This window comes from Leptodactylus fuscus, chromosome 7 (assembly GCF_031893055.1).
Source record: "Leptodactylus fuscus isolate aLepFus1 chromosome 7, aLepFus1.hap2, whole genome shotgun sequence".
Taxonomy (NCBI): domain Eukaryota; kingdom Metazoa; phylum Chordata; class Amphibia; order Anura; family Leptodactylidae; genus Leptodactylus; species Leptodactylus fuscus.
This window is the reverse complement of record NC_134271.1, coordinates 121,767,391-121,779,875: the sequence shown is the minus strand read 5'-3', so window position 1 is coordinate 121,779,875 and position 12,485 is coordinate 121,767,391. Positions and strand designations below refer to the sequence as shown.

General features: G+C 42.7%; 1 protein-coding gene across 1 annotated transcript in view; it reads right to left on the bottom strand.

Annotated features, from left to right (window-relative positions):
- Nucleotides 1-1,924: 1,924 nt before the first annotated feature.
- The window catches only part of DCAF5 (DDB1 and CUL4 associated factor 5), a 40,098-nt gene continuing 29,537 nt past the window's right edge, over nt 1,925-12,485 (bottom strand). Inside the window, exons 7-9 of the mRNA XM_075282975.1 lie at nt 8,247-8,313; nt 6,238-6,365; nt 1,925-4,431 (exon numbers count right to left, since the gene is read on the bottom strand). Coding sequence (XP_075139076.1) covers nt 2,767-4,431; nt 6,238-6,365; nt 8,247-8,313 — 1,860 coding nt within the window. The 3' untranslated portion in view covers nt 1,925-2,766. The remainder of the gene's footprint in view (nt 4,432-6,237; nt 6,366-8,246; nt 8,314-12,485) is intronic.

Sequence of the window (12,485 nt, the reverse complement as noted above, 5' to 3'; positions counted from 1 at the left end):
AAGGTATGGGGCCGATAAGGACCGGCCCCGGGGGTGTTTTTGCACTTGGAGGGGGTGGGGGTGGTGTTAAGTTTTAATGCGTTCTAATTGCGGGCATTAGCATTATCGGGCCTCTGCGTATAGCGGAGACCGGTTGCCATGGCGACCGCTCTGCAGCCATTATACGGTCGCCATTAGCTTCACATACCCGGCGGATGTCGTGGAAGCCGGGGCTGCAGCATCGCTCCACTCCTGCAGCTGCAGGAAGCCAGTGGCGGCAGGAAGGTTGCAATCCCGCTCCTCCACCCCCAGCCCCACCGTATACTTGGCGTATAAGACGACCCCCAACTTTTCAGAAAAGTTTTGGGGGTTAAAAAGTAGTCTTGTACGCTGGAAAATACGGTATATCTACGGAAACACCGGCGGCTTTCCCATAGATATAATTGTTACAGAAAGTCTGCGGGGGAAAACTCCATGAACTTTCTGTTCAAAGCACTGCGGGAAGAACCGCAATGCGTACATGCCATGGTTGTTCCCACAGCGCTTTAGTTCGGCGGTTCCGGCCCATGGGGCCTTAGCCTCAACCAAGCAAAACAGTGAGTTTTTGTCTGTGGATTTTGATGCTTTTCCGCGGTGTTTCTGCGGAGTTTCCACAACACATTTATCATGCTGCGTTTTTGCCACTCTCCATAGAAATCCATGGAGGGAAAAACTTAGCGTTTCCGCAACTATAATTGACATGTTTTTCCGCAGCGTTTTTTTCCGCAGTGTAGGGCTAGGATTAGACAAAATTGCATTCACCATGCTGGTACTGTAAAACGCAGCGTTTCTGCATTGCTCAAAAACACTGTGTTTCCGCCCAGTGGGGCCTTAGCCTCAGTCTATATCCAGCTTAAGGTTACTGTATATTCCTAAATCCTAGTATGCTCAGTGCATATGCTGATAAATGTTTATACCAAACTTATTTATTAATTATAACAAACCAATTATATACGGAAAAATGTTCATTTAACATAAGTTTAGATGATTTGCATCTGCAGTCTTTTCAAAAGCATAGTCAGCTATACTCACCTCATAAAAGAATAGTACACATGACTATAAGAAACTATGTGATAACCTTATCAAAATAAACGGTTACAAGTGAAATCACGACCGTAATGGTTCTATGGGCGAGTCCGTGCAGTGCCGCAATTCACGGCCATGTTCTATAAATTGCGGACCACGGTTGTGGCCTGGCCACACCACGGATAAAATATCCGGTGGTGTAAGAGGCCGCATTGAATGTAATGTGTCTGCAAATGGTCCGCAATTGAAAACCCTCAATTGCGGACTTACATTACGGCCATGTAAGACCAGCCTAAGCAGAAATTCTGGAGTGAGCAGGAAAACAGCCAGATAAGTGGGGAAAAAAAGCATTTTTCTCGAATTAAACAAATTTCTTATACTCACTTATACTACTGATTTATGACAAGTTTTTTTTTAAAGGGGCTCTATCAGCAAAATCATGCTGCTAGAGCCCCACAAAGGCTATTCAGGCACCGTAAATGTTATATTAAACTACCCCCCAGTTTTAAAATAATAACCTAAAAAAGAATATGATCTACTTACGCATCGTGCACGCTGGGCGGGCATTCAGGGTGTGTCTTCATCTTCTCCATGCCTCTTCTTCCTCCGATGTCCTCTGGTCCCGTCCTCCTCCGGCGCTCGCGAGCAGACACTGATATAAAAAAAATAGCCTGGGCGCATGCGCAGTATCATGCGGCTTCTACTACGGCTACTGCGCATGCGCCTAGGCTAGGCTAGGAGGACGGGACCGGAGGACATCGGAGGAAGAAGAGGCGTGGAGGAAGATGAAGACACACCCTGAATGCCCGCCCAGCGTGCACGATCCGTAAGTAGTGCACATTCTTTTTTAGGTTATTATCTTAAAACGGGGGGGGGTTTAGTTTAATATAACTTCACCGGTGCCTGAATAGCCTTTTTAAAGGCTATGCACGCATATGTGGGGCTCTATCAGCATAATTTTCCTGATAGAGCCCCTTTAAAAAAAGGTAGTGACCATTTAACAAAAAAAAATTGTCTAACACACAAATTAATTTGGGCTATACATATGACAAAAAGATTTTTCCAGAGTATAGACCACAAGTTGTATTCACAGAGCCTAAAGAAATCATATCAACTCACTGTATGGTGTCCTACTGCGACAAAGCTAAAGCTACTTTCGTGGCCGTCCCTACAAATCTCTTCGCCACTCACGCGACCCCAGTTCCGTTCCTACTTGTCAGTGGATGGTCATCCAAAGCACAAAGCTAATCGACATTTTATTAAATGAGAGCATCACCCAAACAACTCAACCACACCAAACCAGCCAAACAATAAATGACTGAAAAGAAGGATTTTCTTTAATTTGTTGGGTCAGTCCAAAAGTTTCCTCGTCACAGATAAATTTCAATCCAACAGATCAAATGTTTTCTTGCTTTGGCAATATACACAAACCTGCTAGAGTTCAGATTCTTGCCTTTGCATTGTGTGACCTCCACGCCGCCATAAGATTTTTTTTTTTTTCTTCTTTTTCTATCCAGCGGTGCCTGGTTGCTGGCAGATATCTTATCTCCTAACCTTAACATAAAGGGAGAGAAATTATAAAAATAGCTGAAGGAAAACACTGCCGTCTTTAGTGCAAACTCAGCTGTGGCTATGTCTCAGAAAGAAGACAGGCATAGCCCCAGGTTTTTATGAATTGGACACACTTAGGAAGTCTCCTCAGTGCTACGAGGAGACGCAAACCTAAAGTTTCATTTTCTTTTCCGAGGAAGCGTTTTCACATTCGTCTTGCCAGTGTCTTTTCAGTCCCCCTGGAGGCTGTAACCCTCCGTTGTCTGTATGACATGTGGCGTTTTCTTTGGTACTCCTAGTAGAGCCCACTTCTGTTACGCACATGCAGTGATGCAATGACGCCACCACTTGCATGGAGTTAGTGCTGTCTAGACTGGAGTGTGTATGGCAACACGTTGCTACCTGCTCCACATAGCTTTGTCCACTGTTATTAGAGTCTGTGGGATGAAGATGTAAATGACCATTTGTCTGATGACTACAGGTCGTATCTGCGTCCTCTTCTTTTACGCCACCCTCCTCGCTCTTTAGGCTGCTGTCTGTGCTTTTACTATCAGAACAGGGGGATTGCTGGTTTACTGTGAATTGGTGGGAGTCGGAGCTTGTTTGCATGGCAAGATCACAAGAGTCGTCGGAGCAAGATGTCAATTCTTTATGGACGGATGTTCCATTCAGTTTTTTTGACTCTGATGAATTTTCTATAGACCCTGTGTCTTGTGAAGAATTCTCTAGTTCTTCCACCCAGACCTGCTTTTCCTTTTGATGTTTCTTTCGGAGGTTAAGGCTATCTAGTAAGGAGTCTTTACTATCAGAATTCGGATCACTTTCCATAGTGGGTGGCAATGTATTACCACCCCTTCTGCTTGTTCCTGGCCTTATGTCATCACTGTCCACATCCACATTGGAAGATTCACCATCTTTACTTTTGGAGTAAGATATATATGAATACTGGAGCCATTTATAAGCTTTGTAGATCTTTCTCTCAACAGAGTCTATGTTAGGACAGAGTGAAGATTTGCGATCCACTCTAGTAGGACTTCTTCGGTCTGGTGAAGACTCAGCAGACGTAGAGAGTTCATCTACTGTAATGTTGGGGTAGTCGTGCACATCCTCCCCGATTATTGCTGATGTATTTTCCGAGTTGGCTTTTGCCTTTTCCTCTTTTTGCAATTTCTGTTTCTGTCGTAACGCATTGCGCTGTCGCATTGAACTCCTACGGTCATTAAGAGTGTCTTCCTCATCGCTGCTGCTACTGCTGCTGCTAGATTGATCCTCCTCAGGACTTGGGGAGCGGGGTCGTGGAAGTGTGCTACCCTCTGCTTCTGTTTCACCTGCATTATCATCAGAGTCTGAGTTATTGGCAATGGCTGCTAGATATTTGTCCTGGTATTTTGTAAGTGCTAATAGTCGCAATTTTTGTGATGTAGTCCTGGGTCTTCTAGATGGAGATTCATTTGATCTCTGTGAATCCCCAGCAGTGGCAGCCTCATCAGACTCCGCCGCAGGCGCAGGTGCAGGAGAAGGAGGTACAGAAGCAGAGGACTCAGAGTCGCTATAAGCAGAACGTTCACTGACCCCAGGGTGGAGTTGCAAAATTGTGCTGTCACTGTCAGAGTCTGAACTCCAACCCTCTATCTCACGTCTGACAAGCGAATCAAAAAATGCCATCATTCGTGGGTCCTCCTGAACTGACTGGTTGGCATAATCATGGGACAATCCACTTCCACTATTGAGCACGAGGCCAATGTATTCCTCATGTGTGTATAAACTTCTGGAATCATCCTCTATTTCTCCATCAAGGTCTCCGCTACAGCATGGTTGCTTGTAAGGGCTCCATATCTACGATATAAACAATAAAAGTTAATAAAAACACAAATCGACAGCTCCGTTTTTTGTTCCTGCCAAGGTTAGATCATACAAGAATGACATTTAGTTGTAGTAGTGTTGAAAGGTATTTGGTTATCTGGATGCTTTTATATTGCCTCTTTGTTTGCCTGCTCTACCATGCCACAAATCCATTAAAACATGGACACTTTACAAAGCTGTCCATACAATTTAGGTGAACGGTTGACAAACTGACTGATTTTGGTGGGATTTGCCAACCATCTGTGTATCACGGTGTCCCAACTCACCCTGATATGTTGGGGGAGAAAGAACTCTCGGGCTTCATGGATTTCAACATGTCAAAAGTTTTTGTTCTTTTGAGATTTAATCTGCTGCTAGAGGAGTGTGAGGACTACTCATCATTAAAAACACATGCACACATGGCCGAACTGAGCTGTGTATGAGGGTTTGAGGAATTGCTGTTGGTCGAACAAGCCTTTGGCCAACAGCTATCTAAAGTGTATAGGCATCCTAACAATCAACTAAAGATCCGTCTTTGTTTCTCCGCAGCATCAATGTAGGGAACTTAAAGGGATCCTATCACGCAGACATGATTTTTTCAAAGTACCACGTCAGAATAGCCTTAAGAAAGGCTATTCTTCTCCTACCTTTCGTCGTCTTCTCTGCACCGCCGTTCACCTACAATCTCGGTTCTTGTCAGTATGCTAATGAGCTCTCTTGCAGCACTGGGGGTGGGCCCCAGCGCTCAGACAGCACTGGGTGCGTCCCCAATGCTGCGAGAGAACTCTCTCCAGTGTCTCCTCCTCTTCAGCAGCGTCACCTTCACCCTCTTCTTCCGGCCGTGGCTTGTAACTTCTAAGGCCTTGGGCAGAGCAGACTGCGCATGCCCACAGGCCACAAGAAAATGGCCATTTGCACAGTATGGAAGCGGCCATTTTCTTGTGGCCTGTAGGCATGCGCAGTCTGCTCTGCCCAAGGCCTGAGGCCTTAGAAGTTACAAGTCACTGCCGGAAGAAGAGGCCGAAGGTGATGCTGCTGAAGAAGAGGAGGTGGCGCTGGAGAGAGTTCTTTTACCGCATTGGGGACGCCCCCATGGCTGTCAAAGCGCTGGGGCCCGCCCCCCAGTGCAGCGAGAGAGCTCATTAGTATAAACGAAAAGAACCGGGACAGTAGGCGAATGGCGGCGCGGAGAAGACGACAAAAGGTAGGACATGAATAGCTTAAAGCTATTCCGACGTGGTAATTAGAAAAAATCATGTCGGAATGATAGGATCCCTTTAAAACAATGTGACTTGTGTATGCTACATAGTAGGAGAAAACATATTCTAATAGATTATATTTTATTATTACTTATAATAAAGCCACAAATAAAAACATGCAAAAATACGTTTTTTACGTGTAAACCCAGAGCTGTTTTCTGCTCCATTCATGTCCAAAGCTATATCCAGCTTAGTTTCTGCTGCGGTACATTGTGAGAGCTCAGATGACAGATATACAATTACAGTTAATCTATTAGATTACATGACTGACAGCAGGGTGGAGATAAATCTCTGTCTGCCTCTACAGACAACCCGCACTTTGTAAGCAGCTAGGTTATGAATGGAAAAAAACAACATAAAAAAATTCAAAGATCCATAAACAGTAACATAAGACAATCGGAAAACTTTCGACTGTAATGTTATAGTTGATATGGGTTTATGAGTTAATGCAAACACAGCGGTTATATAATGCAAATTTCTTATATTGATTCACAAAACAACATGTTCTACATATATTTATCTCCGTTATTCAGTGTCTCACCTTTATGATCTTCTCGACGCCTGAAGAACAGATCATGTATGTATCAGGGTTGAATCGCACTTGATTTACAATTGACCGATGTCCCTTTAGTACCATAAAAGCGCCATTTACAACTCTTCCTGGTCCACCTACGAGAGTAAAAAGTATATAAAAAAACCCCCAAAGACATGAATAATTATCATTTTATTGAAAAGCAATATGAAACATGCAAATTATATTATATATTCTGCAGGGTCTCATTGCAACATGTATGTGCCCTTTCTACTATACAGTAGGAATACTTGTCATGTCCTGAGCGTGTCAGGCAGTAATCAGTAGCTTCTGGATTTATGCCAAGCCATTTATACAACTCTACAATGATGTAATAATCTCCTTTGCTCAGGAAGAAATTAGCCGCTGTGTGACTGCAGGCCTAATGTCTCTTGTATATTTTCTGGGGACGTCGTCTGTTCACATGTAAGAAAGTATTATTAGCTAAAGCCACTGCATGTATCATGTTCTGTCGATATGAGCCATGACATATGTAACCTCAGCAACATGATACAACACATATCCAAGAATTTTATATATATTTTATATATATATATATATATATATATATATATATATATATATATATATGTATTAGCTTCTGCCCGCGACTTCATCTTCATCTGCTGTATCCTTGTATATCATTAGCCTACTGAATGATCATTCTTATCTATATTTCACTCTATTTCTATGTCACTGGGGACACAGCAGAAGCTATACTGTATCCTGTTGGCCATGCATGACTAATAGATCCTTGATAGAATGACATGCATAGACCTATACATTTTAAACAGCAGGGGATGCTATCACAAGCAGGTAAGTGCCATATTAAAAAACGAGTCCAAATTCAGTAATGAATTACACTGATTGGTCCGGGTCTGACTCCACTTGAAGAAGTGGTGTTGGTGCGTGCATGCACTCTATTTCCAGCAATCCTGCAGAATTGAATTGCCGCTCCGCTCTGACAGGAAGACTATCAAGTTTAATAAGTAGTTTCAGGTGGGCATAATACAACCACATTTTAGCACCCATACTATGGGTGCTACAGCTCTGGCACTTTTACTGAACCAAATTTATATTAGGTTGTGTTTTTGGGATTTAAGTTGAGTTTAGCAGGACCAAGGAGGTCTTGCTTTTGTGCTCACAATATGGATGCTTCAGTATAGGTACATTATGAGCGTCTAAAAGTGGCCTAAATCTCATCTATTTATGGAAAAGTTGAATGATTTCCAATACGGACATCATTAAACAAGGGCTGTCATTGCACTTAGTATGACTTTGGAAGGATCATTTGCACCCACCATCTGTTGTACAGTATGTCCCAATGCAATAGGGCATATGAAAATGTTAGGCCAAAAAAATTTTATAAAATAAGTGAGTTTATTCGTGTTAAGTATTGAATCACCATAAAAATCTCCAAAATCTGCATCACTACAACTATCAGGCATACTGGGATCAATTTTGAATGTAATTTTCATTGCGTTAAAAATGAACATTGAGCATCCACATATATACCAATATAACAAGTGACCAATCGTCAGCAGGAAAGTAGAAGTTCTCTTGTGCAATAACTCAGTCAATGACTCGAAGACTGCAAGCTGTTATAAAAGCCAGAGGTGGTGCAACAAAGTACTAGTGATGTGTGGAGTGTTATTTTGTTTGTTTTTCAGGATTCCATAATTTTTCCCCCCAGAATTGAGCGATTCCATCATTTATTCCTTGTGCTTGTTTTAAAAATCTAACTGTTACTGGCGACCACAATTATTTTTCTTGATTTCTTTTAGTGTTTCTTAAAGCCAGAAAGTTGCCATATGAAAAACATTTAGTTTTTTTTTTTCCCATGGCTGTGATCTGCTTTTTTTCTACAAAATTAAACAACTCAAGGAATATCCTCAAGGACTGGTGATTCCATAATTTTTGCCAGGGGTTGTAGATTTAAAGAAAAAAAAAGATGGCGCTGCAAAGACACATTTACATACCTGCTTCTGGGTTGGATGGGATCTTCCACATATACAGGTTGAAGTCATCTGAACCGGACAGGATGTACTGAAAAAATAAATTAGACATAGATATGGTGTGAATATGTCAATGACACTTCTCAGCTATAATTCACCCCCACTGCCTTAAAGGATTATAATACATGAGTATATAATAATATCCAACGCAAGAGACTCACACACAAGCATCCATCTGTTCTACATAAGACACAAGATACACTCCAGTTTCCATTCACAGTCACGTTTTTAGGCAGCGAAGCTGGTCATAAATAATTCCAGTTACATCATCTGAACATTCACCATAGCTCCCAATGGACTTACTCAGGATCCAAGTAAATCCGAGGAGAACAGATATGTTACAATTAGATATGGCCTGTACATCTTAATACAAGTTAGATAAAAGCTCCCATAGGGTCTTGTCAGTAGATGCCGCTGGTTTCAGCAATCTCATGTATTTGGGAGAAACCAGACGCCCCCCCGCACAATGTCTGCTGTCACAGGAAATAAGGAAAATACAAGTTAATGAGAAGTGGAGGAAATACATGTTATGGGGGAGGCCGAAATGATAAATGGCTTCCAAACTATTGCTGTCTAAAGTCTAGGACACACAGACACAAGACTTGCAGTTGAAAAGTCATTCCAAGTCAATCCTTTAAGGAATGCCAAGATGTATAGTTTGGGGGGTGGGGGTTACTGGTTTTCATTAAAGAGATCCAGGTAGCTCCGATTATGTCATAAGGAATTGAAGGATGAATGGGGGGAGGCAGCTATCCTACTGCAGTCCCATCTAGATACATACTTAGCTAGAGGGAGAAGGAGTGACAGGTCCACACGGGGGTATACAGGCATAAGAACTTGATCTGAGTTCTGTTTTTCGTATTTTCTGATGCCACCTATTATATACCAATGAATACAAGTACTCACAAGGAATATGTTCTATATTCTGCTATTAAGGCCTGCAACTGCAGCAAAGTAACGATATGTCACTTGTTAGTCGTCTACGACAGGCCAGGAAGGGGGCCTCTTCAAGAGAGACTTTGCATATGCAGCAATAATGTGGAGCTATGCTATCCTCACGGTTTCTCCATATTTATGAAATGTATATTTGACACTATAGTCACATTAGCGCCACTCGGTCCGTTGCTCTGGTCAACTGGAGGACCTGAAATATACACACACAGATTGCTACAATAGTGGACGCTAACAGTACCTGACGGACTCCATTAACTATAATGAATTCTTTTGGGCGTTCAATCTTTTAAAACGAAACCGCCGGATGAAAAAGTCAGACTTGCAACACTGTTTCATCTGGCGATTTCTGACACGTTGTGATGCAGATGTGAATGTAGCCTTATGTGTTTTGACAGTCAAAACAAAGATTTTATACAGAATACAAAACAAAGTGGTGGATTTATTAACATAGGAAGAAGTACGCAAATTAGCTCTCCTCCAGAAGGAAGAAAAAAGTCTGCTCTGGAAGGAAGACACACCCATCTGCAGACAGCCTTTTTGGATTTCTTGCTCCACATCTGTACAGAGTAGGGCACAGGTTGGCTGGATGAGAAACTTCTGACCCAGCTCAGGGGAAAATCTATTGTATAAATATTAGTAGTTATTAAAGTGTTAAAGTGTGTGGGGGAAGGGGGGGTAGTGTTACTTAGGCCTGGTTCACATCTGCGTTCAGTATTCTGTTCGGAAAGTCCGCACTTTTCTCTCCACATGATTCGTGTGGAAACCGTGCGGAAAACACACAGATCCCTTTATAGTCTATGGGGTCCGTGTGGTTTCTTAGCTAACTGCTTTTTAATGCGTTCGCTATTCCTTCCCCAAACGGACTCCGCAAATGGAATATCGAACACAGATGTGAACCAGGGCTTAGAGTCTAAAATACAAAACATATCTGATAATGATGCAGCTTTGGAGACTCATCCAATGTGTATGGTCCCCAAATGTCTCTCAAGCATGGTGAAAAAAGGATCAGACATGTTGGAAATGCCTTTTCCTTGGTTTTGCCAGTTCTGAAATAAACATGCAGAATTGATGAATTTGAAAGTACATATCTTAGGGGGAGGTAAAGGGACGTTCGGAGGAACAGCTGTCAGCTGAGCAAATATTTACATCCATATAATCATCCCGCACAAACTTTGCACAGTAAACATTGTTCATTAGACAGCGTTATAAGCAAAAATTAGTTTCTATATAAATGCAAAGATCTCCACACAGAACACTCAGACAGGAAAGTAGTTCACAATATACTTTCCTGTCCGCATGATTCGTGTGGGCAGTACGCGCAAGCACACGGACATTATAGTCTATGGGGATCCGTGTGCTTTTACTGAACAGGGCTTGCAATTGCGTTTGGTATTCTGCTCGGGGGGTCCCCATGCGGACTCCCCTGGACCGAATACCAACACGGATGTGAACCAGCCCTGACAGCAAAGATATACTCTTCCTTGCACTCTTGTCAGGATCATTCATGGCACGTGGAAATGCTGAACTGGCAGCAACACTAGTAACCAATTATGAGATGAAAAGACTTAGTGGCCACCCACCAACCAAGGAAGTCAATTGGAAGTAGTCATATATCAATCTCTTTATACGCAAGGGCAACAGGTCAATAAAGCTCTCCTAACATTTGAAGAATTTCTGGGGTTTTCCTTCCAACCATCATCTTCCACTCAGATGGGGTCAAAGACTGTGTGTTATATTTTCATATAATGGCTAGAAGGAGGATATTATGTACTACATTCAAGTAGTAGGCGGGCTGGCTAGAGAAACAGGGAGGGGGTTTCAGTGTGGAGGGGGAGAGCACAAGGTATCACGGCAGTTGTAGGAAACAGAGCTCCCAGAGAAACTCAGAAATCACTCCAAACACTGATAAAGGTAAGAGACATTTTTTGAAAAATGTTTTTTGCCCGGAAAACTCCTGTAAGCCCTGGGAGTATCTGAGTACCATGAGACACCATTAATACCCAGGAATGGTGACTTTCACAAAATCTCTTTAAGTTCAGGTTATCCTAAGATATGGTATGTGTGAGCAGCCACTTCCAAGTGAAGGATCCATAGATGAAGGCGCTATGCTATGTCGGGGTGGGAGGATAGGCCCCAAGTCAAAAGTGAAGTGTGCTATGGTGCCCAGTCTTTGCTAGTTACACCCTTGGTCTGGGGTCACCTAAGAGTCATCACTCTTCAGTCTCAGGGGGCACATGTAGTCTGTTTTCTGTGCTCTATTCCTCTTCTATGTTATCATCACAATCACTGCCTTTTTTGTTCCTGAATTAGCAGTACTGTGCTTCTCCTGTCTGACCATGTCAGCCATTTATAAAGGAGTTGGAGTTAGAGTCGGCTGTAGAAAAATATAGAGGTTGTGGTTAGCGGTTTGGCCTACTTATTCCACAGCTCTGGTATGATGAGCATCACCATTTTAAGTAGGTGTGCCCTACCTCCATCTGGCAATGATAAGTTTCTCTGCGGTGATAAATTTAATAACGTGCATACACAGGTAAGACATGGATGTCGACTGGTGTGGGTATGCACCTGTACACCCCTGTCCTCAAAAAAATCCTGACCTACATTTTATACAGATTTAAATGGGTTATCCACCTTTTATGTATGGCCTATCCTCAAAGATAGGCTAATAATTTTAAATATTAATGGGCGACTGTCGGTGCTTTCACAGATCAGCTGTTTCCGAAGCGCCCAGCATTATTTATATACCATAAACTACATAGCTCACTTGCCATAGATTTAGTAACACCGTACAGACTTCGCAAGTCTATAGGACACTGATGCATTACCCTGAACTGCCAATGGGGGGAGCTGCTCTTTCCGGTAAACAGCTGTTCTGCGGGTGTCTTGACAGTCAGTCTAAAATTATGGCCTATCTTAAGGCTAGGTTATCAATTTTGAAAAGGTGCAAAATAGTTGAACACCATGTGGAATCGGTGATTATTACTTGGGTCCTGAATGATTAGTAAAAAATCATCAGCACGTTTTGTTACGATAAAGGGGAAACCGGTCACCCTTGGTAAAGTTGGGTTACATTAGTTTAAAAAAAAAAGAAAAAAAAAAAGGAGGTCCAGGGATAGACTACAGAGGAGAGAGGTCAATCCTGACGGGTCCGCCGTCTTCTTCATCCACGCCTCCTCATCCTGCGATGTCCTTGGGTCCCATCTTCCTCCGGCGCTCGCGAACTGACATTGCTAAAAAAAATGGCCTGGG